The 27,023-nt window shown below is 43.2% G+C and overlaps 1 protein-coding gene across 2 annotated transcripts in view; it reads left to right on the top strand.

Annotated features, from left to right (window-relative positions):
• The window catches only part of zmat4a (zinc finger, matrin-type 4a), a 74,372-nt gene extending 49,548 nt beyond the window's left edge, over positions 1-24,824 (top strand). The window contains exons 5-7 of one of the 2 annotated variants that reach the window (XM_037483306.2): positions 3,961-4,182; positions 11,413-11,509; positions 23,651-24,824. In XM_037483306.2, coding sequence (XP_037339203.1) covers positions 3,961-4,182; positions 11,413-11,509; positions 23,651-23,678 — 347 coding nt within the window. In that variant the 3' untranslated portion in view covers positions 23,679-24,824. The remainder of the gene's footprint in view (positions 1-3,960; positions 4,183-11,412; positions 11,510-23,650) is intronic. The other variant, XM_037483308.2, reaches the window with a different exon arrangement.
• Positions 24,825-27,023: the final 2,199 nt, after the last annotated feature.

Raw genomic sequence — 27,023 nt, 5'->3', positions numbered from 1 at the left:
CATTTCATACACTCACATGGTCACACATTTTGAGAATTTGCACCCAGAAAAGTATAGTAACTTGATATTTGGTTGACTTGGTTCAGATGGCGATTGGATAGAAATGTCCTTTTGCTTTGCATGGCCTGGACAGCTTGCAGATATTCTTCCTTAGAAACTAAATGGAAACATGAGAAAGTAATTTGATTTGATATTTTGACTGGTTCTGTGGGCCAAGGAGAGGTCAGGAGTAGCACCCTCGTAGATCACCCATAGAGTACTGGAGTGATCCCCTCAGTAAAGATTTCTAACCTTGTTGGTATGAAATAGGTTTACCTTGTATTGTTTCTGTGTCTGCATACCAATGCCCTGTATGGAGGGGATGTAGGGCCGGTAGTCGATGCATCATGTAGCACATGAAACATTGCGTGTATTTATTTTAGCCTTTGAGGGGCATATGTTTGCTTTCTTAAGCAGTAGATTAGATTTTGAATGTATTGTTAGTCTCATTTTTTTTTTTTTTTACACTGATCAATAAAAGGCTAAATCTTCCAATGAAAGCCCCCGGAGTCCCTTAAAAAAACGAGCTGAACGCATGAACAACAATTTCAAAACACAGCATGAATGCAAACAGCGTATACATTTTAAAGTGGTCGCTGCAGCGCTGTTTTGCATCAACACCAACAACAACCATATTTCATACTTTGTTAGAATTGAACAAAAATGTATTCGACATTCATGAATATGATTCGTTCCATAGTACGCATGGTGATGGTCGGATGAGCATTATTCCTCCTTGGGGTCTGGAAACTTGTGATGGTGGTGGAGCAAGGATTGCACGCTGAAATGATCACAGATAGCAGCAGAGAGGCAACGTGCACCCCCCCCCCCCCCCAATGAAGTGATAGAGTAACCACAGGGAGAAAGAAGACAAAGCTTATCTTTCTGACTGAACTTTGGCTGCAGCTTAATTTGTCTTAATTCTGCAGCGCAAACCAAAGCTGCTCGTCTGTGAAATACATTTGCATTAAAATTGTATCGGACTGTTCGTGTAAATCAGCCATCTGAAGTGTAAGCTTTTCATTTCAGTGGGAGCTGTGCGCACGTCCCTGCAGACAAAGACTAAGGGACGTGAATCGGATTATTTCCACCTCAGAGAATCTCCCCGCTAAAGGACAGGAATGCAATATCTGAATCAGAGTCACAGACCTCCAAGTCTGCAGAGCAAAACCCACCAGGCCAATACACTGATGCAGTGTGTTTGCGCGCGTGTGTGTCCTCTGACTAACCAGCTACGATGCTTCCATTACAAAATGTGGCATGTGCACTGCCTCCACGACTTGATGATGATAAATCAAGACCATGAGGCCAGGATGATTCATGCTCATGAATTCTGCCCCCCCCCTCCCCCCCCAAAAAAAAATGTTCACTGTCAAAAAAAAAATTGGATGGCTTCAGGATACGGCTCCTCTGAGTGTTTTAGTGCGTTTTCAGGAGCCTGCTTAGCAGCCCGTGTATTCATGTCCGCGCAGCGAATGAAGGCAATTGTTTGTCTCGCCCGACATTCAAACCCATAACTTAGAGAGGCGAGGGCTTTTTTTCATCTCATCCAGCAGGTGCCACACCGAGGCGAAACCATCTGCCTCTCGGCGATGGCGGTGAGTCCCGCCCTCTGAGCCCAGCTGAACCCTCGATCAAAGCACAGAGGGGGGGGGCTGTGGAACAGTATGGCTCTAATGACGCGCACTAGATGGGAGGAAAGGGGTCTCACTGCTTTATGTGCCTGCCGGGTTGTCTACGAGGCCGCAGTGCAAAAAGATGGCATGGTATGAACGAGGAGTCTGTCACCTTGAACGTAAACACATCAAAGGTGCCGGGCTCGGAGAGACAAATGGGCCCGGGATTCAGTCGTAAAGAGAATTGAATCAGTGTGATCACACTCCGCTGGAGGAGGACGCTGTACGGCGAGGTCACGCTGATGATGATAAATGAGCTGCGCTGAGGTCCCATAATCATTCCCCTTTAATTCCTGAGTGTAAACATATTTTCCTTACTTGAGTTTCCCTTGCTTGCATCCTAGGTTTTTCTTCACTCTTAACCTTTTGAGATTTGATTTAAACACCCTATAATATTCCATATGTTTTTTGATTTACATTTATCTTACAGGTGCAGCCACACACAGCTCAACAGTGAGCAGAAACTTTGTAAATCAGAGTTAAAATGTTCAGCTCTGAAGAATGAGTAGACAACATGTCCAATTGATTATTTACTGTCTTTAAGGCGTGTCCAAAGAGGAGCTACATTGTCTGGTCAAAATGACAGCAATCAACAGGTGTACACGTCTTTCATCATCAGGTCTTGAATAAGTTATGCCTCTCATAGTGTTTAAAAGCCTATAGCGGATACGATTGTGCATCCTCACTCGTAGCTCCTCTGGACAGCGCTCGCTTTTCTCAAGATGCAGTAAAGAAATTCACACACCGGATCAAACAAAAAGACGATTGAGGAGGAAACAATGGTGCAGAAAATATAGGTATTAGAAACAACAGCAGTTCTAATGATGATGATGGTAAAAGGCAGCAAACAGAAAGTACACTATGAAGACGTTGGGAACCAATACTTGTCATCTCCAGAAATAGTGAATATTTTACCTTGTTTGAGTTTTTCAGAGAGCTGTTTTTTGTCTCCTATGCCAGAGGAGACCTTCTCGTCCACATATATTACATCAACTGAGCAGCGAAAGGGCAGTTGGAGCTCCGTGGGTTGGCAGTCTGTACGAAGGCCAGTTTGAGAGCCCTTTAGTGGCTTTACAACCCAATCTGCTTTTCTTTCGGCAAGGCATTAATCCAAAAACAGCCCATTGGGCTTTCACTCGGAGTCCGACCTCCTTGCGAAGAGGTCTACACGGCTTAAATGAAATCTGACGGTTGACATTGGCCTATTATTCGGAGAGGTCCCAGATTCAAATCCGACATAATAGCCGAGCACTGGCCACAGGAAAACACGAAGCTCATTCCAACCCGGCTCTGAATCACTTCGGGCTGAACTCACAGAAAGCGATGTGCTGACAGTTAGGGTTCCAGCCATTCCCCCGTCCTCGGTGTTTTTCACTCCAGTCGCTACTCCGAAATGTCGACTGGTGTGATGGCACGTGATTGAACAGAACTAAATGTTGACTTAGTCCACCGAGCACTCAAGGGTTAAAAACCGACCGAATCGATTGCGCTCATTCGGGATTCATGTCGTCACCCACGAACGGCGCCGCAAGAGAGAGTCGGCTCTTTAATCCGTTTGCCGAGTAGGGCTGAGGTTCTGCCTCTTCATGCATTTACTGGAGATAAGGGCTTGTTATTCAGAGGGCTGCGGAGCCATTGCTGCTCATCATCGCTCATTAAAGCCCTCGCGTTGTTGTTGCTGTCTGCTGGCTACAAATCTCCGGTTTCAAAAAGTCAGCGTGTCTTTTTACATGTCATTAGCATTGAAACTCAGGACTTGTATCCTGATCTGTCTTTATCTATATTCTATAGTAAGTAGTAAGCTGTAAAACCATTTTAATTTTTATGCCAAATGACATTTAATGTAATGCCGTTTTTCCTGCATTGAGAGTTCTGTTGGAAATTTATAAATGAATATATAAATAAAATACTTTTTTCAGTGTAAGCTTTTATATATTTGGAATCACTCGTATGTATCTGTTTTGTATTTGAATTGTATTTCAAAGCAACAATACAAAAATAGTCGGTGTAGATAGTATTTATTGCTTCAATAATTGATATATATATATATTCAATATTCAATAAAATGATATTCATTAACAGTTCATTCAGTATTTAGTATGGTCCAAGGTTAAAAAGTCAGCATACATTAGTAAGGTGATTTAGTAAATCATTTTCTCTTGTTGAAAGAAACCACAAGTCACAAGTCACTCGTGTTTCCTTCAGAACCCGTTAAAAGAGAGTTGTGTTTCTGTTCTTCTTTCAGAGGCATCTCCCAGTCCTGTAAAGAGCTCCCCAGAAACGTCCCCCATGACCTCCCCGCGACAGCGCCGCGACTCGGACCGCTACTGCCAGCTGTGTAACGCCTGGTTCAACAACCCCGGGATGGCTCAGCAACATTACGATGGGAAAAAGCACAAGAAAAATGCTGCTAGGGCAGATCTGCTGGAGCAGTTGGGGAAGACTCTGGACATGGGAGAGATGAAAGGTACGGAGTTAAAAGTCAACAGTAAACACTGTATAGATGCCAAATCTTCTTTTTCTCACCTATGATTGTTTTCCTACTCTTTCCATGCGGTGTTAAAGTGCACTAAAGTGTGTCAACGTGCTGGAGACATGTCTCTGCTGTGTCCCCTGGTCTCATTCTTTCGAGAGCCAAAGGACGCTCAGTCACTCCCATCATGCCCACACGAGACATACTGGGACGCAATCCCCTCCTTGTCAATAGTAGATACTAAAACTGTCAAATGTTGAGGATGTTAAAGCTGTAACTATTGTTAGCACTTGTCAGACGCTGTGAGCCAATCTGGTTATGCGTGTGGTATTGATCAGTGAGAGAGAGCAGCATTAGCCCCCATGTGGAAAGGACTCTGATCATTTGGAAGTCCTCTCCTGGTAGCCCTCTGGACTCAAGCTGTCAGCGTGACCCCTTTCCGGAGTTCTCCAGCGTGTCATGAGCTGTTAATTTTTACAGAGGAGGACGGGGGGAGCGTTTGTTGCTTATCATCTCCCCGGTCACACGGTGTCAATACCAATTACACAAAAGGATTCCAGGCCACGGAGGGCCGGCTGCCAGAAGAGCACAAGGAGCCCAGAGGTGTTCCAAAGTGGATTCTGCGAGTGGTTCGCAACGAATGGGCCAGACAAGTCCTGACAGGGGATTGGACACAGCACCGCAACTTTGGATCTGATTGGTTCTTTATGCCTAAAAGGTTGTAGGTAGTCAGAGGGTTTATCTACAAAAAGGTCCATCAAGCATTAAAACCAGGAAGGCAGTAAAACTGAAGGGTTCCAGTGAAACAGTACGTCAGGTGTGCACCGTCTGGTTCATACAAATGTTCCAGTTGGCACAGAATCACAAGAACAGGGGATTAGAGAGGACCGGTTTACGCTCACATCGATGGGATCCGTTACATGGAAGATACAGAGTGAATACAAGTATATTTGCATTAGTCCGTACATTTTCATTTGGAATGTGCTACATGTCTCGCCTTAAAAGTTAGTTAATACAAAAAAGCAATCGTTATTTTAGTGCAACTACTGTGTAAGAAACAACGACACAACTGTCCTCAGATTTTATTGGAACCAATCAAATTATAGGCAAAAATATGATATCAATAACAGAGTCGAGATAAGGACTGAAGGACAGTTAGTGGTGCTGTTGGAAGCAAATCTGTAAGTTGTCGTACAATTAAATCTAAGTTTTGCAGAGAGTGTGAGGAGGCGATGGCTTCACCAACATCAACAGCGAGCGTCATTATGGGGAAAATGTCAGCATGCTCGCTGCACCATTCAGCACTCGGGCTAATTAGCGTTTCTCTCCGGCGATTATCAATTAGTAATGAAGTGGCAAATCATCCTATCAGGCAAAACCAGCGCTGTGAGACTGCAGAGAGGAGGATGGCATCGCAGCAGGCGCATCGCAGGCGGCCAGAACGTCGGGACACGGAGGGGAGGCGGGGGTTTGACGCTGGAAGACAGATACTCCTTTTAGCTCTTTTCTATATTTCCTCTTTTCATCTTTTTTGGCACCTCCTCCTTCTCCTCTCTGACTCTGATAATGTGATGAAAAATGCAACAGCCTCCTGTAAAGGAGGAGGTGCTGTCTACCGCACATTGTTGTCGTGTATAGAGCACCGTGCAACTGTGGGAATGAAGGAAATTAGAGGGGGAAAAGATGGAGAGAGAGAGAGCGTGAAGGCATTGGCAGGCCATTTGAATTGGAGGAAAACGACTCTTCAGTGGTTAAAAACACCTGCATGTTGTTGCCGAAGCTCTATTCATAGATTATAGAGAAGAAAAAAAGATTTCAAAAGGAGGTCTTTAAAAGTTTTTACAGATGTCTGTACAAAAATGATACACAAGCTCTACTTTGCAGCACCCTCTAAAAGAAATACACCTGCGCAGCTTCAAATGGCTTCAAGTCATTTTGGTGGAACTCACATTTTACAGCAAATAACTGAAGAGATTTTAAAGGATCATATACTCTGAAGTGCAATATTATAACATCTGATGCTCGAAATGGGTGTAGAAGAGAGGTTTTATTAACTGTAACAGAAAGGTTAGTAATGCTTGCAGTTGTATATGGTTGTATATGTTATGTTGTATATGTATATATTATGAGAGTGCTTCTCTCTGGTTTTCACTGCAGTGGATTTAAAAAAAGACTCTAAGATCATTTGGTTTTGTTTTTTACTGTCACTTTCACTTGTACGCAGCTTGTTTTTAATACTGAGCTTTTGGCGTTTCTTATAGAGATGTACCGATAAAATGTGTATTTGATCGGTCCATCAAGCCCATTCGTTTTACTGTGTCACCTGACCTCCTATCACAATGGTCCCTACAGGTTATGGCCCAATCATTTTAAAATATTTGATGCAGGAGCTCATTTCGAAGACATTGCGTCGTGACAGAGAGAGGGTTGGTTAATGACAGGGAGAGGGCTGGTTAATGACAGCACACGGGGCAATCGATGAATACAAAGAGATGACTGCAAATGTATTGTACTGTACAGACTATAATGGAAGTGCTTTTAAAGGCTGAAACATCTTTCTACATTTAGATTCCATGCTGCTGACAAAAGGAAACCAGAGCAGTGCAATATTCACATGTTCAACTGAGTGAGAGATGATCCCAGGTTTAGCCTGATACCTGACCATAACATCGTCAGCCAATAGGCCACCAGTTACTGCAGATTCCCCATTGGGATCAGCCATTCTGAATACTACTTATGAATTTGTTTGGATCACAAACACATTTTACACATGCCGTACAGCAGGGGTCGCCGACCTTTTTTCACTCACAGACTGGTTTCATGTTAGCGAACGCTTGGGAAACGTGTTAAGAGGGACAAAAGCATGACAAGGCCGAGAATCCGGTCATTTTTTAAAATACCTTTTATTGAATATTATGTGGCCCGGTGGTTGGGCAGCACTGCTCAGTGCATTAACGCTCCACTAACTCTTTACCTGCACATACAGCTGTTTGATTGGCATAGGTTTACCATGACCATTTTTGTGGCAAAATCCAGCATGCAGAACACATTTCCCCTCCCAGCTCGTCACATGCTCCCACGCTAAAGTTAACCCCTCTTCAGATGTTTACCAGTTTCCACTTGTTAAATCCAGAGTGTCATTTCAATAGAAGCTCGTCACTACTGACTCACATGACAAAATGTCAAAAGTATGCTTTCAGTTTGCGGGACATGCACAGCGATCTCCTGGAAGGATGTCCAGTTGTTGACTGTTTGAGTCACACATCTGGCTCAATGTAGGGACTGAGATCTCAGCGACGAGGAAATTTAAGGTGATGCAAATTCTGCTTGGAAACATTTTAAAAGCCGTCCATGTCATTTTCTCACCGTCTGTCTGAACTAGTCGTGTAGACTGAAGTCAATAAAAAGCTTCACTTCTTTGTTGTCATCGGTTTGATCCTCGGCTCCTTCGGTCCACTTAATGAAATGTCCTCAAGTAATAGTTCCAGTATCATATACATGAGTTAAATTGCTTTTTGTTTTAGCAGAGTACAATGGAAAATACACTTTGCAGCTTTTAAGGGTGACCTGGTAAGGTAAAGGTCATCTGCCATGTCCGGACATTTTTTATGTTAAAGAATGATAAATAGTAGCTTCTCATTGCTCCGTTGTTTCATTCTCATACATTTTGTTCAGATACTTTTCAGAAAACTATTTTCTAACATGTGAACGGATATTTAACAAAGACTTGGTATTGTTTTAGTGGCCGTTGAGCCAGAATGTTGTTTCTAACCTCAACAGGCTCCAGGGGCATATTTCCATTCAAATCTGAAAAAAAATAATTATACAAAGTCTGTGCCTCTGTCACTTTGCCTCTATATCATTTGTACTTTTTGCCTGTGAACACTTGGAATATATTCATGTATTCATGTTGAATATTTCAACATGAATTAGGAACTTCATATTGTAATTCTATTTGAGCTAACTGAACCTTATCAGTCATATCCTCATAGATCTTTCTCCTTGTATCTCCGGTTTCTTTTGATTCCACTAAATTCGGACTCCAGAGGCTGTCTGGCCTTTTAAACACCGCAACATACCAATTGTGTTTTTTCAGGCTCCATCATAGCTGTTAATGTGTTTCTGACGGATGTGATCCAACACGTTGTCTTTTCCCTCTCCTCAGCTTTTTAGCTCTTCTATAGAGCCCTTTAGTTGCAGTTCTCAGGCTGTTGCTCTTGGCTGTGTTGTATATATCACTCCCCTTGATCATAAAAAATCTATTAATAATGTATTAGCTGTATCTTCAATAGCTGGTCCTCTTCAAAAGGAAACTAAGGGCAAAGTCTCTCCCCGTTAACACTAACTCTTTCAATTTACACACTTGATGCCTGGCATTCCCCCCCCCCAGCTGATGCCTGTTCACGATATTACATCCCTACCCAATGCCCAATTATTAAATGCGTCCAATTTCAGAGAGCAATCTCATCTGTGATATGGTGAGTGTGCCCGTTCTATCGCTTCGAGGGCTGAAAAAGATTTTGAGTGATGATTTTCATTCTGAAAGTCCATTTCCCAAAGCAATTCATTACATGACCCATAGTTTCAACCTACAAATCGATTTGTTTCATTAGGATTCAGATTTAGCCTTTGGCCTCGCAGAGAGGGACCAAGCTAAGATTGCACCATCCGAGTGGGACAGAACCCCTGGACCTACTCCACCTTTTCCCTGCTCATAAACAGTCCACACGGAGCACTACACCGCCGATCAGTCTTATTGCCAACATGCTGCCTCCCATTGGCTCAGGCAATAGGTCTCAATTAGCGGAGAGACAACCAGAGATTTACTACAGAGCAAAAGAGATAACTCAACTCAGCGCCCCCAATCTGTGACTTATTGCCGAGTCAATGGAGGGGCGAGTGTGCCAGATACGGATTATTTTGCAATTACAGTGCTCAATGCTCTACGAGCATTCAATGACATTCGATTCTGGTTTATTTGTTGTACATGATTGCCATTCGCAAAGCCCAAATGCCACTTTCCACTTAGGGGTGTGCAATGATTGTCAAGACAGCGTGGTGACGTGGCAGGAATAGGACTCAAATGCAGAGTTTTGACAAAAAAGTACTTTAATAAATCCAAAAATGCCAAGGGGAAAGACACACACGAGGACCAGGCACTTCAAGACCACGCACACCATTCGGGGTACTTGCATTCACGACTTGTAGACTCACCATGACGCCGTAAGGGACAAGAGACTCACAGGGCTTAAATACAGAGGGGAGGTGCAGGTGATTGGACACAGGTGGAAACAATCAGGCACTGCAGACAATCACAGAAGAAGACAGGACAAGGAAGGAAGTGAAGTTACCCCAGGGACACAAGAGACACGACACTACAAAATATGACAAGACCCAAACCGTGACAGGTGATGCAACAAATATGGAGATACACATTCCACGATCCTATATCAAATTTGTATATATTTATCTGTAACTTGCTGCGACTGATTCCATTGCATTAAATATTGATTTATGAGTGAAAAAAATCCATGAACACGATGCACAGCTCTTTTTAGCTAGTACAATTTTTGATGTATTTTTGTTAACATCCACTCCTCGGCTGCATCTTCATGCCCGTGAGCACGCCTCAGGGGCTGACTCACGGACTGCCTCTTCGCACTGCTCTCATATTGTAATTAACGGTGAAAGCGTCGTCTGCAAATAAATGAGACGGCATGCCGCATTTTTCTTCTTCCTCTGCACCCTCTCCCGAGCTGCGTCTCCTTTCCGAATGCCGGGGCGTTCTTCAATGACCGGTAATGCCTCAGACAGTAGGAGGTGATGGAGGGGAAGCCCTACACGGGCCCTGATGGCATCCCTGAGCTTCATTGCTCATGCGGGGGCTGAGCCATTGGGGGACGAGCCGCAGGTGGCTGGCAGTGACGGATAACGGGGCGGCTGTGTAATCCTTCACCTTTTCAAAAATTGTTTGAGAAGCGAGTTGTCAACGAGCCACTGCAGAGCCGATCCTCGCCGCCTGCTGCCCGAACCGCCATGTCAGCTCGTGACTGCGTCTGGGGACGCCCGTGCAAAATTGAAATCTCAGCTGTGGCGGCGGCAGACTGACAGAGCGGTTATTGTGCAGCTTATCAGGGGGAACATGAAAGGGAGAGATTTACTTCTATATGGCCCCTCCGTCAAAATAGAAATAAGTTGTTGGAAAACGGAAAAGTCACATGCCACTAGCCTCAAAGACGAAGATATCTGTGCTTTCTAAGTGGCAGCAGCTTATTCCATTGAGGGTCGCTTTGCAGTAAACGATCACTCATGTGGATAATTTGATTGAGGGGGATATGGAAATATGATTCAATGAGAGCAGCGTGACATTTACATTCCCTTTGCCATCTGCTCTGAGGTATATTTATGGAGTTAACTCAATTGTAGAAGGCGAGGCAATCAAGAACGTCATTTTTCATCCCACAATGAGATTAATACAACATGACAGCAATTACAAATGGGAATCATAATTTGCAGCACCGGGGCGCTAACTCAATGCATCCAATATCACGGTCAGTAAGGTAGTTCTTGATGAATTATCTCAGATAAAACTGAATTTTGATGATGCTAAATAACTCCAACGTCTCACTTTTTCACCTTACAGTAATAATCTCAAAGACCCTTTGTAAGGATACAAGTCTGTTTAGTCACTGGCGACTATGCCATGTGAGAAAAAACGATGGTGATTTAGGCCATTTCCCGCTGAAGACATCCCTTCCATTTAGCAGCAAACACAGATCTTCAAAATTGTAACTTTAAATGATGCTGTAGTAAATGAAGATGGGCTCTACGGATGGCATTTGTTGACTGAGACTTTGTTGGTTATTTTGTTCACATTCGTTCTGCCCAGAAGATGAATTCTATGCTGATAGCGTTACTTTTCCTATCCGTACAATGGCACTGCTCAAATCTAGTCACATTGTCACTGCTAGCGAAGCCTTGCCTCCTCTACCCTTTTCAGTTCAGAGTTCTTTTTGTCTTGCAAATTGTTGAAACTGTATTCAAAGTTTCCTCCAGGGGTTTATGCATAGTCCGTTTTGGCTTAGTAGCTGCTTGCTTAATCCAGGGAGCATTAATGAGCAGAAGCACCAGTGCCAAGTACAGCCGCACTTCCATTTGTTTTGCAATAAATACAAATACAAATCTTTGACCAAAGTGTTCCTGACCATGTGCTTGTGATTCCAGGTCTGAAACGGAGCTATACCTGTGAAGTCTGCAGCGTCACACTGAACTCGGTGGCTCAGTACCATGCACATCTGCAGGGGTCAAAGCACCAAAACAAGTGAGTGGATCAGGATAAAGGGGTCTGCAGGAACACGGCTCATTTCTAATGCATACATTAGACATGTTTTGAAAAGTGCTGCTTTTCCGATGCTTTTGTTCCTTTAATGTTGAAAAGGAACTTCTATTCTTTGCTGATTTTTGTTGACCTTTTGGATGGAAGTGTCAAGTGAGAGAGCCTATTTGACTGCAGCAGGAGGGGTTCCCTGCTCCGTCCTGGTTCTCCCGCCTGCATGATTTCATCTAACTTTGTTAGGAATTCGACTCACTAGCACCGATTTCTGATTTAATTGAAACAAAACAGCAACCCTTTTTCCCCCGTGATGTGTGTTTTGAATTGTTTGACCAGTTGTTTGGGAAGACTTGAAGATTCACTTGATGTTACGTGAATTAGCAAAAGCTTCATCCCCGGTATTCATTGAAGACGCCTGTGACGAGCAGGGAATGTGCTGTGTGCCGCTGACTTCAAAAGAGCTTCTGATTTGCAGCTACTTCTTGACAGCAGTCTGCTGCAGAGTGACTTGTGTTGTGACAGTGAAAGCTTGTTGATTCTCCCCTTGAGATTCGCTTCTGCAGGCACCTGCAGCAACAGTTAACTACAGTGTATAGGCAATGTTGATATATCTTTATGACCTATAGTAGTGAAACATATATACATACATAATTGTACCTTTGGGTTTGTTTTAGTGTATATGTATGCAGATTTCCTTTGCTTCATTGTATGCATTACTATGAAAATCTGATTTCTTTTTGATGATAAAACACTGAGAAACATACAACAAACCAGATGAATTAATTTTTGCACTCAAATAGTGTTTTATTAACGTCCATTAGAAAATCTAAATAGAGTTAGAGGTCTTTGCTCCAATAGGACTTGTAACTGTGTGGGCCTGGGCCTTGGGCAGTAGGTGTACATTGATGGTGTTTAAACAGTGCGCCCCGTGCTGGCTGCTTTCTGGTCGCACACATCCGTGTGGATGCTGGCATCCAGAGACCTGACACGCCGACTCCAGACCACACGCAACTCGGAGGGGTCGGCCTCCCACTTGACCCTCCTGATTTCATCCACACAGTTGAGAGAAAGCCTTGGGTCGGATCATGTCATTGGTTTAATACCAGACAGAATGAAGGCCCATCTGCTTACAAAACACAAAAGAGGAGGGATGCAAGATCATCATGTTGGTTCAGTGAAATTAATTTTTCCTTTCCACTTTCTTGTATCATAGACTTTTTGGGTGGTTGGGGGGGGGGGGGGGATAGGTGCCCCCCCTGTTATAATGGTAGGGGAAACACTGCCCTCCACACCCATTCAAACACTGCTTGCAGAGGCTGCCATGGAATGTCCCACCTGCCCTTCAAGACTAAATAGGATTCAGACGCAATTTGCGTAGCTAACAGGCAGTAAGGGTTAAGTTTAGCAACTAGCACAGCAGGGATTGCACACTTAGCAGCAATAGCAGCTATTATTTAGTAGTAAAAATGAAATTGATTTGGATCTACAGTACCTCTTATGCTGCTTAGGGGCTTAATGTCCTCATAATAATATGAATGGATTTCTTGCAAATAACAATTTGTTCAATTTAGCATTAAACCTGTGTGCTAACCCAAACACTTAAAAGGCTGATGTGAGTGTGGGAATGGCCTGCTGCCTCCCCATAAATATCCTCTTTCCAAGATAAATATTTATTGTAGGACGTGATTGAGGGTAGAGGATGCAGGCACAGCCATTGAGGGCTAATGACACATGTACATGGACCAGCTCAGCCAATCCTCTGAAGAACCATTGTGAGCACTGAGCAACAGTCTCCCACTATATGGTTTCACGTGGATGTTTCACCTCCCTGGATGCAAAGCCCCAAAACTGCATGGTGCTGAAGCTATTCTTTGCTAAGCAGAACTAAGGGCAGAAAAGCGATGAAGAAATTCAATTTTGACTCAGGAGGTGAACAAATGACCCCTTCATGACAAGTGTGCTAATAAGAAGTGTGATCGATACTCCTCTAACAAGCCACGCGGGTAGAACAACCCTGGCGTACAACCCCCCCCCCCTGATTTGCTGCAAGCATTACAAGCAAGCAGCTCTAACCTAATTGACTTTCCTAGGATTTAGTAGTTTGATTTGGCCTTTCCTCACAGTTGTGTTCATTCCCCAGTTTTCCAAACCTGAAGAAACCCCTGAGTAGATTAATTCTTTATTGACTGTTTGAGCATCACAGTAAGCTTGCCTTGCTCAGACATGAATAGTCCAGCGGCTTCATGTGGTCCCTCGCCAAGGAGGCGAGGAGGAGCTCAGCACTGAGTGCAGTGGAGAATGTTAACTAAGGGCAAAGGGGAAGGAAGCCATTTGACCTCTTTGTGACGGAAACTGCTGGTTTATCAACCAAAGAGTGCTTAACAGCCTCCGCTTACTGGCTCATTTTGGGACGTACGGCGTACTATTCAAGGAAGCACCTTTGCATAGACCTCAAAGACCTTTAGAATTACAGAGAGCATGCGATTGCACTGAGAATGTATTCAGTATACATCAGTTTGAGTGTTTACATAAGAAAAACAGAGAATCAAATTGGCGTTGTCCGTCTTCCTGCCCCCTCTCTTTCTGAGGGGGATGGACTCGTTGTGCCGTAAAGTAAAGATAGACTTTAAACTCTTTTAGATCTTTTGCACTGCTTCAAAATAATTGATTAAAATAAAAATTAATTATAATAAAAATATATATATTCATATCAACTAATGAAATTAGTCGTTTTATTTTTGTGTTCATCACACCATACATCTCTTTCAGTTAGTGTAAGAGTATGGGGATTCCCTTTGATTATTTAATTAGTATTCACCCAATCTATTTCACTGAAACAGACCTTTAGAATTGACTGAAATAGAAATAGACTCCCTTGGGTACCTACAATTTCTCTATTTCCGTTGGCTTCTTGATCTATTTCTGTTGGCTTCTAGATCTTTTGAATGCTGTTGACTTTAACTGCTTTCACCATTGGAATTCATTTAAATGATCTTTTATTGCATTTCTTCTCGTTTAAGATTTTAATCACTTCAAAACTGAGAGCAATAATCGTTCCTGAAATGCATTCAGACCCTGCTGCTCGCGTCAACTCAAGCTGACAATGTAATTATTGGCCCATCGTCCCTTCCCAGTAGAGCCATCCATCAAAGACACCTACATGTATGTGTACTCACATGGCAGAGTAGAGGTGTGCTTCCAGATATACTTTGGATCCAACCATGAGCTGCAGAAACAGATGAGCACATGCCCTCACTGCTGAAGCATGTGATTTTTGCCACGTTCACACTTGGCTATAACGTGTGTCTTGGAAAGTCCAATCAAAAGTGTACAGCTGCAAGTTCATCTGTAGACATCTGGCATTAAAATGCTCAATCTCACATCATCGCTGCATATGAAAATAATTCTAGTTTCTGCAAAGTCCAAATGCATTTAACCAGCAGGGTTAGTATTATAGTAATAGATTTCTCAAATTACCAAAGAAATGGTGACCTTGTAGTGGCCAAAATCATATGGGTTCATTGTCTGTGCACCAAAACTCATGGCAATCCATTTGATGGCCATTATTTCTGCAAAATAAAAAACAAGTGGTGGACCGACTGGCCAACAAAGGTTGAATCCAAAGAGCCACAACATAAATCTCCAGCTGGTTATAGATTTACTCTGTTTATCCTGCATGGTGTCCTGCTTCATGCTCAGCCCAGACACATTGAACAATGGCATTTTGTAATTTCAGTACCTGAATGATACCTGTTCCTCTCCCATAGTGCCTTGTGTTTTTTTTATTGCCACAAACGGATCAGTCGGCTGTACAGCACGCAGGGCCTGCACGCCACTCGTCCCCCTTTTAGAAACAAGCCGACGGCAACTCACAGTCACGCGTGTACATTCTCCTTTTCAGTCCAGCTGCATGAGAATTCTTCACACTGCTGCACAATTTACTGTCAATTTATTTGAGAATGTGTTAAAACAATTCATATACTACTTGTTTATTTCTGATCATTCTGATGTTTTGCAATGACAAATCAAGAGGGCTTTACAATCTACTCTTGTACACACACACACACATCATTATAGGTTTTCTAAGACTGGATCAGATGTTTGTTGACTAAATGTAGCTATTTTTAGGCAGAAAAATGATATGCTAATCTATTCCAAATAAATGAAATGAATTTAGGATTCTCCACCAGAATTACCTGATCCAAACCCTAATGTAGGAAAATACAATTTACATACGGTATATTTATTGGGATTGATGAGATCCGTCCAGAGATGCTCAAAGCAATGGGTGTTGAAGGGTTGTCTTGGATGACACGCCTCTTCAACATTGCGTGGGAGTCTGGGACAGTGTCGAAAGAGTAGCAGACCGAGGTGGTGGTACCTCTCTTCAAAAAGGGGGACCAGAGAGTGTGTGCCAATTACAGGGGTATCACACTGCTCAGCCTCCCTGGTAAAGTCTACTCCAAGGTGCTGGAAAGGAGGTTTCGCCCGATGGTCGAACCAAGGATTGAAGAGGAACAATGCGGTTTTCGTACTGGTCGTGGAACGACGGACCAGCTCTTTACTCTTTCACGAATCTTGGAGCGGGCCTGGGAGTGTGCTCATCCAGTCTACATGTGTTTTGTGGACCTGGAGACGGCGTATGACCGGGTCCCCCGAGAGAAAATGTGGGAGGTGCTGCGGGAGTACGGGGTGAGGGGGTCCTTACTTGGGGCCATCCAATCCCTGTACGCCCAAAGCCAGAGCTGTGTAAGTCAGAGTCGTTTCCGGTCTGCGGCCTCCAACTCTCACTGCAGCGGTTCGCAGCCGAGTGTGAAGCGGTTGGGATGAGGATTAGCACCTCCAAATCTGAGGCCACGGTTCTCAGCAAGAAACCGATGGATTACCTACTCCGGGTAGGGAATGTGTCCTTACCCCAAGTGAAGGAGTTCAAGTACCTAGGGGTCTTGTTCAGGGGGGGAAGATGGAGTGTGAGCTTGGCCGGAGAATCGGAGCAGCGGGGGCGGTATCGCACTCGCTTTACCGCACCGTTGTGACAAAAAGAGAGCTGAGCCGAAAGGCAAAGGGGTATCACACTACTCAGCCTCTGAGTTGAAAGGAGCCAGTTGAGGTGGTTTGGGCATCTGGTAAGGATGCCCCCTGGACGCCTCCCTTGGCATGTCCAGCTGGGAAGAGGCCCCGGGGAAGACCCAGGACTAGGTGGAGAGATTATATCTCTGCACTGGTCTGGGAACGCGTTGGAATCTCCCAGTCCGAGCTGGTAGATGTGGCCCCGGAAAGGGAGGTTTGGGGAGCTGTTGCCCCCGCGACCCGACCCTGGATAAGCGGTTGAAGATGGATATATGGATTGATGGGTTAGGGTTTGGGTCCGGCACGCTCAAGCTGTTGTTAAATGCATTCAAATGTCAAACTCTCATTTTCATGAATGAACCATCAAAATAAAAATTCTCAACATTCAACAGACAGCGATGTAGAAAATTCATTGTTTTAATAAGGATGAAGTCGCATGTCTCACTCCATGTAATTCAGTGGTTTCATTGGCTGGGCAGAAACACAGGAGGAACCAGATAGTGTCATTGACAGGTCCATCCACAGTCTCTCAGGCGGGGTAGTCGATGCATAAGGCCTGGGGAGTCATCAGTCTCTTGAGGCTCTATACTGCCTGCCACAAATCACCATCACCACAGGGCCGCGTTCCCCCCATTCAACCTATTCCAAACAAGTAGAACATGCGCATACAAATGATCGCATCTTCAAAGCGTGACAGAACACTCTTTAATAAGCCTTGACAGGTTCCCTCATTGCAATTCAAAACATATTTATTCTGTCTGTTCAAAAGGAAGCAAGATTCAGCTGGTAGCATTTGTAATTTATACATTTTGCAAAGTCTGGTGGAGCTCCAGTCCTTGCTGGGGAATTTACTGGTGCTTATTTAGACAGCAACAAAATGGCCATTGGTGCATCGTTGGAAAACTTATAATGAGTCCAGTTTGAAAGTGCAGGCTTTGTTGCAATTTGCATTTCTTCACTTGTGGTGCAATTTTCAACCAAAGCCAGCTGTGTGTAAATTTCTGCTCGGTACATGCCACATGCAACATGCATACGGTCTTCTCAATAATAAACTTGGATGTCTAATACCGTTCTAAGGTGTGGTTACGGTGAGAGAAGATAGTGGTTGTGGCATAAACTAAGGTGAAGCTATCGTAAATGTTGGGCTGCATTCTCACACACAATCAATACAATTTTGTGCACTTATAATATATATCATATATTTACTTGTTGGTGATTGTCTGGATCGCTGACATGCTGAAGAGCTGAGGACGGTCTACACCGTGTGGCAGTCGAGGCAGAAGACATCACCCCGGGTGTTCCTCCCATTCATTTTGTCATAGTGAACCCACCATGTACACTGCGTGGGTAAATTAGCTTTACTTGACATCCCACATCTTCTCTGGATGCCGAAAAGATCTGTAAAGTATGACCAATCGTAACCACAGACTCAAATCTGACACTGCTTCCTACACATGGTGGCATGGTTGGTACCACTCTAGTTCTAGTTCAATACATGTATTTTCTTGAGTAGCTACCTTTACTCAACACAGAAAACGAAAAGAGAAGAAACCAAAGCCTGGAAAGATGGCATTCCTGAAACGATCTCATCGGTGGGACGCCTTTGGGTATGACCTTTGGTTCTGACAGCTAAATAGAGTGAAAACTAAAGTGCATTGTGTGGCGAAGCAGAAAACAGTGGGAATCTTTATTGCCCATATTTCTCCCGCATTCTCTGCCCATGTAATGGCTCTGTGATTTGCAAAAGTAGACCCTGAATGGCCGGGCCATTTTTACACCTGGCACCCATTAGCTGCTCCATGGAGGGATTTGTACGAACCACTTTATGTGAAAGCAGCGCCGAGGCTGACAATGGTTATCGGTTTGGGTGAAGGGAAAAAAGGATTCAACGCCTCAAAGAGAGATTGTCATGCTTTTAAAAGTCCCAGTTGGCTACAGAGCAGAAAATTGTCAACCTCCAACAAGGGCAAGTGCCTGTCAATTTACCGGCTTTCTTCTCTTTCTTATCTTGATGTTATCCCTCAGGCCTGCAGGTATGCTGGCTAGATGTAAACCCTTCATCATTTCATTCCCTGTCATTTAGACATCCACTTTCTTCTGTTGGTATTGTAAATCATCTCTCACGTCTGTACGTACACGGCGGGGGGGTTTAACCAAGCGAATGCTGTTGCAACCAAGGCGCCTCGTGGCTCTGCTGAGCGGTCCCGTTAGTCCACCACTGTGGCCCCGATTTCCTTCATTTAGGAATGATTGGTACGAATGTAGGACACTGTACATATTCCAGTTTGCCAGAGGATGCATCTTAAGGCCACATCCCAGAAACAGCATGTGTGCGCGTGTGTTTCCCCAATGTAATAATCTTGTATTTTTTCTACTTATTTACACAGCAGATTATTGAATGAATATCTCTCCAGCACTGCAAAAGTGTACAATGAAATTAACTTGGACAGGTGACTTCATTTAGAAAGACAATCATAAGCTGCAACATAGCCGACGCAAGCGAGGCTTTTTATCACAAAGCGGGAATTAACTTCAAAGGGATTTGAAAATGTCCATGTGGAATGTAGGCTGGTGGATGAATTATGCATGAAGAATGCTTCACTACAGTAATGTGGTGACACAATTCGTCACACGCCGCTGGAATGCAAAAGTTGCAGAGTAGCCGCTTTCAAGGAGTTGATGCAAATAGGTGGTGTGGTTTGTCTGGGTTGTTGGAGGTTGTGCAGCCGTGTAACCCACACTTACCCCACGGTGAATTACTTATGAGAGGAAGCTAAGAGCTTTGATATACAGTAGCTTTGAAAAATGTTACTCTTGACTTAAAAATCTGAAGCTGTGTGCGTGCGTGCGTGTGTGCGTGCGTGCGTGTGTGCGTGCGTGCGTGTGTGCGTGTGTGTGTGTGTGTGTGTGTGTGGAGCAGCAGGATTAGAAAGCTAGACATTAAGCCATGTTCCTTCCCCGAGCATCTCTAAAGGCATTTCCTTCCTTTAGTTCAGAGAGAAAGCACATCTGAGATCAGATTTTTCAACGTAGAATAAATCAAACCACAGCAAGGATTTCAGAAAGTCAAAAGTTCCCACTTGACCCTTAGGCCAGGCCAAAAGACCCTTTTTTGATGCTCTCGCTTGACTGATAAGTCAATTCAAGGTTCTCATGAGAAAAGACAAACGAGCAGATATAAGCCCAAGGCAGAAGTGCCAAAAATTGCAGGTCTTCAAAAGGCTACAAGGCTGGCTGTAAAAGTGTGTGACCCCCATGTACCAACTTTACAGAAGAAATAAACATGTTTACAGCTTAGTATTAAAATAGTTCTGTCTTTGTAGCCAAAAAACCCGTTAAGAGGCATGGACTTTTACACAATGTGAAGCACTTACTCACATCGGTATAACAATTTGACTTAGTGACCCCCCATGGGCCTTACATACAATAATATCAAAGGTCTCAGTAAGCTGCACCCGCGTCGGGCACCTTAAGGGCACGTTGAGGACACGTTAAGGACACGTTAAGGACACGGCGGCTGTGTGATCACTTCAGAGGGCACTCACACAGTGGTTCTGTCATCACTGGGACCGTCTGACTCTCAGTGGTTCATCACGCTGGCTTCCCTGGCCTCCCCCACAGAGATGGCAGACATCCCCGGAGTGGCATACCGGGCTCCTCTGGGCCCGCGTGTACGTTTCTATCGACACGATGCCTCTGGAACCTCCACGAGTCACTCAGTGATGAGGGTGCTGGATGGTAGGTGGTAAACCGTGCGCCTCAACACAGTTAACCCGGATTAGAGGGAACCATTAGGTACAATGTGGACGTACCCGGGTCAAAACCACTAATTGAGTAAAAAACTAAAGTGACGTTTAGAGGTGATTGATTTTGTCATTGTTCACCGGAGCAGTGAGCCATAACTTTCGAGACAAAATATGTGGAGCTTTACTATTAAAAAAAGACAAAAGGCGGCTTTAGGAGGGTTTTGTTCCCCTCTGTCAACAGGCTGCCATCTAATCCCAGCGGTTGTGTGATTAAATAGGTGAGTGGAAGCCTTTATCGGTGTGGCTCCAGCAGCATGGACCAACCTCTCATCGGTTCATCTTTACACAATCGCTGTCCCCATCTCTGCTCGGCGAGCGGGGCTGATCTACTCTGTGGGTAAATCACTCAGCCCCCCTCAGGACTGTGTCAAGATAAGCAAATGGCGCTGTGTGTCACAACAGTACGAACGGTATGCTTCAGAGTTTCAGTAGCGCAGAGGGAAACACATGAGGAAGAAACCTGCCGGGTGAATACAACAGAGAAACCGGCTGATTGACAGTGAGCGTCGTTTTTTTGTTGCTTTATTTTTTTACCTCGCATAATCAATGCGGCTCCTTCTGTCAGTGCAGTGGGAATTAATTAAGTGTTGTCTTGAGGTGAACTACGCAGAGTAATCACAGCCGGCTGTGTAAAAGTGACATCCCGCTGTGTGTCCCGCAAGCACAAATCAGCTACAACATAACAAGTCGTGTTTATTTTACTCGAAAGCTTAATGTGGCAGAAAGCAGCAGTGCAGTATACAGGCACATATAAATATACACACAAAGTGCTCTCACTTAGTAAATTAAATGTTCTTTAGCTACTAGATTTTCTGAGCCAAATCCACAAACAAAATCATTCATTTCCCTTCAGTATCCCACCATATAAAAATAGTTTGAAACAGATTTCAATCCAATTTTATTGACTTCATTCTGAAGAACATTTTGCTTTAATAGATAAATAAAGTTAATAAAGCTGGATGGAAACTTTGCAATCCTCCTGACAGTTTTGGAAGCTGTTTTGCAGCAGAGGAAATCCAGTTTTTTGGGCATCTCAGTCCCGTTAATTAAAATATCTCACAGATTGTCAAACTATCAAAGGAAACAAAACACAGACGCTACGTGTTGTTGCAATGTCAATTCTCTCTTCTGATAAGATGCATTGAGGAGCACAGCGCAGTTGATGTATGGATACATGAATTCAGGAACTATCTGTCACTGTTTGGGTCCTCCCCCTGTCTTATTTTGTAGTTTTCCTGTCTCTCGTGTCTCTGGGTGAACTTCACTTCCTGCCTTGTCTTTGTCTTTGATTGCCTGATTGTTTCCACCTGTGTCCAATCACCTGCACCTCCCTAGTGTATTTAAGCCTCCAGCACCCATTGTGACACTATCTATATATATATATAATATTTGCCTTCAGTGCTGCCTTAATTCGTTGCAGTGCTCTCAACAAAGTGTTAGAAACACTCCTTGGAGGTTTTGGTCCATAGATCAGCCACAGTGCCACGTTCAAAGTCACTTAAATCCCTTTTCTTTCCCATTCTAAACCTTGGTTTTGAACGTGATTGGCTGATCATCAATTTGTGTTAATAAGTAATTGAACAGGTGTACCCAATGAAGTGGGTACCACTTGAACCAAAGTCCAGGTATAACCATTGAAATCTGTGATGAAGGAAGCCCAACGTCTCCAGGGAAGGCCATGTAAGGCAGACCCCCATTTCATAGTGACCAGACAATGTCAAGGAAGCTCTTTCGCAGTCACTCAACCTTTCTGACACCCGGGACCATAACAAATCCCGGGGTCGGTAGATGTGCCAGATACCCAAATTAGCGTGTAGAAGCACTAAAAAAGTGGATTTTTCATGATATGTCCCGTTTAAATAAAGCAAAGAGTATTTCTACTCCATCAAAAGTACTACAAGTGTAATCACTAAAGGAATAGACCTTTTCTTTTTAAGTGTGGGGGATTGGGGGTGCATGAACCCAGTTGGGATGCGTGGAACCGCTGACATCGAGGATCCAGTACATCCACAGCCTGGCAGAGAAAGCGAGAGAGAGCACAGAACTGAAAAGCGGCCCAATGGTTAAGTGGTCGGCCGGAGACGGAGACGGGAGCCCCCACGAGGCTCTGGCTTCCTGCTGGACCTTTTGATATTTGCCCTTCCCTTGTTGACCGCTTGGCGATGAGGAAAAGATGGGGGGCAGGTGTAAGCTCTGAGAAAGCCGTACATCAGGGGGTGCCCTATAGGTCGGTCGCGATTGAGACCAGGGACCCCTTTTAAAGACAATTGTATTTTTTTCGGAAGATTTTCTATTTCAAAAGGCTGTGTTAGAAAACAAACAGAACTCAGGGACAGCTGGGCTCGAATGATGGAGGCCGTTGTGGCTTTTTTGGCTTCTGGTGTAATGAGTGAAATTTCCAACTAAGTGCCCCGGGTACCAGCTGTTCATTTCCTCAAAGGCCAAATGCACTTATATTTAATTTTGTCTAGTTTCATACATAACTGAGTTTGTGCATTTTTAAGTTAATACACACCAAAGTTAGTAGATGTCTTGGTACGTATGGAACATACCTACTTCAACCCAAAACACAATCTTTTCCAAAAAATAAGCAAGTCATGATGTTAAGCATCTGTTGAACTTCTTTCCTGAAGGTAGCAGGGGGGGCAGGTTGTAGCTGTAGAAGTTTTGTCTTTTTTTTGGTCTCTTCTTTGGCACCAATATTACCGATGCTCGGTAGCCAAGTGCCATTGGTCTCTTTGGCAGTTGTAATCCCTCGTTTCCTCGCCTGTAAACACCCGATTCCTAATATCCTGAGGAATTAAAAAGGGGGACCACAACCAGAACCAAAGTTATTTCACGCTGGTCCAACACAACATTTGCAGCTACACCTACAAAAAAGAATGCGTCGCAATTTGTTGCTATTTTACATCATCATTAAAGTATTTCACTATCTATTCCTGAACCTTACCAGGAGGTTTTGTTGCCTGAATCCAACTTTAGTTATTTTGTGAGATGACGGAAGTCATTTTGAATGCATTGACGCAATTTGACTAGTGTGTGTTACTGGTTTTCTTAGGAATAACAGACAGAAATTACAATTTCCTTTGTGCGGTAGAAGGACGCGTTGGTTATTTTATGCAAAATTGTGCATATTGATCACATATCATTTGTGAGACATTGCTTTTTTTTTGTTATTGCAGATTTAACTGTGATTATGTGACTTCCAGTGTATCGGGGATAAAGCTAACTCATACCTCTGTCTGTGTTTCAGCCTGAAGAATCAGATATGTGTCCAGTGAGCGTGGGCCCGAGATAAACACCAACAGTTGGATTGATGTCAGACAAGCTGTGATCAGCTTGCCCTGCTTTTTCTGCCTCTGCCCTGCTTATGCTCTCCTCCACATCATTTCGACTTTTCTCTCTTCTATCTTTTACTCAATTTCAGCCGCCCATGAGGAAACTAAAGAGATTTTTTTTTTGTAATATTGCATCCAATCTCGCACTTGTCGGTAAACAGTTCAAAAGAGTTTCTCTACTCTTAAATCATTCACCTTTTTCATCCCACTGCCGCAGTGATTTCTATCCCCTGGAGATCCATTAAAGTGAATCTGATACACAGTAACCTTTCTAAAATTGCATGTATTGAAAAACTATTCATTTTTCAATATTTTTTAGTTAAATAAACCAGAGCATATTTATTTACAATTAAAAAGTATATATATATATATATATCATATTCAGCATTGTGGGCTTTAACTGTGTCAATCATTCCCCTTGCCCTTACATTTTGTATGCACCACGCAGTGCAACTCTACTATTCAGCTTTTATTGCACACATGCTTGCAGTGGAGCTAAGTCCCCTTGTGTCTTAAAGGGGGAAACGGCAATAATGACACAGGTCAGACTTTTATTTTATGTTCAAATGGTATTAACTTCAACGAGCTTGACGTCCGTGACTCTGGTAGAATTAATAACATGTCTGCATCTACACAGAAGAACATTTTTATGTTTTTTATGTTTAACTCCAACTTATCAAACGATCACATTTATGTTTCATAAAATGCGAGTGACACTGCCTTTGCCCTCTCCAGGTTGATGCGGTATGGAAGAGTATTAAGATGAGGCGTAAAGGCAAAGTTTAGAGGGAATGTTTTATTTTTTTGCATTTCGAGAATAGAGTTGAACAGTTTCAATATTCAAAACACTAGGACTGTTAAAAAGGTCTTCATATATATCGTTTTTATCCTAAAAATGCTAATTGGACTAAATTGTTTAATTTGATATTATTGGATTGGTACTTCGCTTTTATTCTCAACATTATTCTCAACCATATTCTTGAATATGTACGTTAACTTTATACTCAAAACGTCATTCCAACTTTATTCTCAACATTTTAATTTATTTTCTCTGCTAAATAAATTGATGAATAAAACTTCCTTCAGTGATTCATGTGTTATGTCTTTTTTTGCCTCTATTACTAAATGATCAACCTTCTTCTCCAAAAAACAACGTGGTTTGCATAATTTGGATAAATAGCAGGCGGCATGTATTATGAGCCCAGATTTCAGAAATACTTTTGTTGAAGAAAAAAGTGTTGCCCAATCCCACAAAAACAACACTGCATTTTGGTTGAACCAAAAAAAAAAGATTTCTCAGCATTTAAACACCAATCAAAACTTTTAGGAAGCACTGTCTGTGATTACCATGTCTAAAAGGCTTTATGAACATACGTACAGTGTGTTAGTAATTCTACTCATGACATAATCTGCTCACAAATTTATTTCAAAGTAGACATTTTACAATAACTTTTGAGGGTCAAGGATCAGACTTTATGATTAGTGGTCACTCACTGACGCTTTCCTCGCAAGGATCACAGTATTTGTTTTCTTGCATGCTTGTGACAGAATGAATGTGTCACACCAGAAAGATTTCCCCAGATTAAAATTACAATTTGCAGATTTTAATAAAATAATAAAATTCCAGGAAACTGTTCCAGCAGGGGGGGGGGAGGGGGGGGGGGGGGGACTGCACGTGTCCTGACCCATGAAGATAGATTATTCTAATCAAGCCATGCCGACACCACTGGCGCATCAGGAAACAAGACTCATTAATTCACTCGTTTAATATTTATGTAATAGAATGGAAATAGCAATGGCCCCTAAATTGGTTAATGCATGAGTGTGTAGGAAAAGAAAGCCACAGTGTTAATGACCTAAGGCGTTTTTTTTTAAATTCTCTTCACACATTGCGGGATCAGACTGCATCCATCAATGACACCTTTTTTAAGCACAGCCATCAATCAAGATGTGAACCGATCATAAACCTGCATAGGTTAGTGCGGAAGAATTCATTATAATGATTAATACGGGGAAACTTTTTCTTTTCATCGTCCTCTAAAACCCCTTAGAGTTGAGATAGTTGAGAACAAAGCTTTGTTTTGTAGATACACGATAATCCTGTTTCATAATGTAGCCTCCGGACTGCCCAAATCACACCTGATGTGTAAGTATCCTTTTGATCTGGAGGAATCTGGTTTCCTGAGATGGAATCACTGCACCTTGGATGTTGTTCCATGATAAGAGCGAGAGAAGCTAGCCGCAGGCCGAAAACATCTCAGCTAGAGAATTCTGTGTCGGGGTTGTCGCTGCTCTGCCCCCCCCCCCCCCCCCCGCCTTTGAAAGACGTAGGGAATGTCTAATTTAAGCACGGGGCTAAGGTGTGTACGGGGTCTTTATTCCATCCCGCAGCGCTCAAACCCTCACGCTGTGAACACTCCCAGCCGGTTTGAGCCAAAAAAAGATAAAAGGAGAATGCATGGATGTGGGCCAGAACCCAATCAAGTCCTTTATAAATTCCTGGTATCCATAGAAAATATGTGTAATTGCTGTTTTCCGGGACTGTAAGAATTAAGGAGATGTTTAAGGAGCTTGGCTAAAGCCCTGTGTGACAGCGGTTAACAATCCAAGGGAAAGTGTTCATACAGATACCATCCTTTTCAATTACAATACCCGAAAGTGTGTTTCTTTATCATTTGAACATTTCTGTATTTCCTGTTTTGTGGTGTCTCTACGACAACTTCCCTTTCTGCCTTTGTGTGTCTTCCCGCCCTTTTGAAGACACAGTGGATTTCAATCTTGTTTTGTCACATTGTTATTGTTTCGTTTTTGCCCATTTTGTTTGCTCGATATTCTGAGGCATAATTTTTACACCAAAACAGTTTTGTTCAATAAAGACTAGATAATAAAGCTGTTATCTGACACTGTCTTGGGGAGTGCATTTGAATCCTGTCTTTATTCCACAAGGCATAACTATCCGATGCAGACATGATTGTATTTGTGCTAGTTAGATTACTACGGTGAAGGGAGGCTTTGGTACATTAATGCTGTGGGCCGCTAGTTTGGGACGCTTACTGTTCATTTCGTACAACCTGTAGAGCGAATGGTGTCTTCAGAGGCACATTTCTGCCAGATCATCAGATCAGTATCATTTCAAAAATGTGATAACAAGATGTTTTTATGTCATTACAAGTTGTTACACACTTAACATACCGTATTTTCGCGACTATAAGGCGCACTTAAAATCCTTTTTTTTCTAAAAAAACGGCGCGTGCGCCTTGTAATCCGGAGCGCCGTATATATGGCTCA

This window comes from Pungitius pungitius, chromosome 5, assembly GCF_949316345.1.
Source record: "Pungitius pungitius chromosome 5, fPunPun2.1, whole genome shotgun sequence".
Taxonomy (NCBI): domain Eukaryota; kingdom Metazoa; phylum Chordata; class Actinopteri; order Perciformes; family Gasterosteidae; genus Pungitius; species Pungitius pungitius.
The sequence above is the reverse complement of the archived record's forward strand: the minus strand, read 5'-3'. Positions and strand labels throughout refer to the sequence as shown.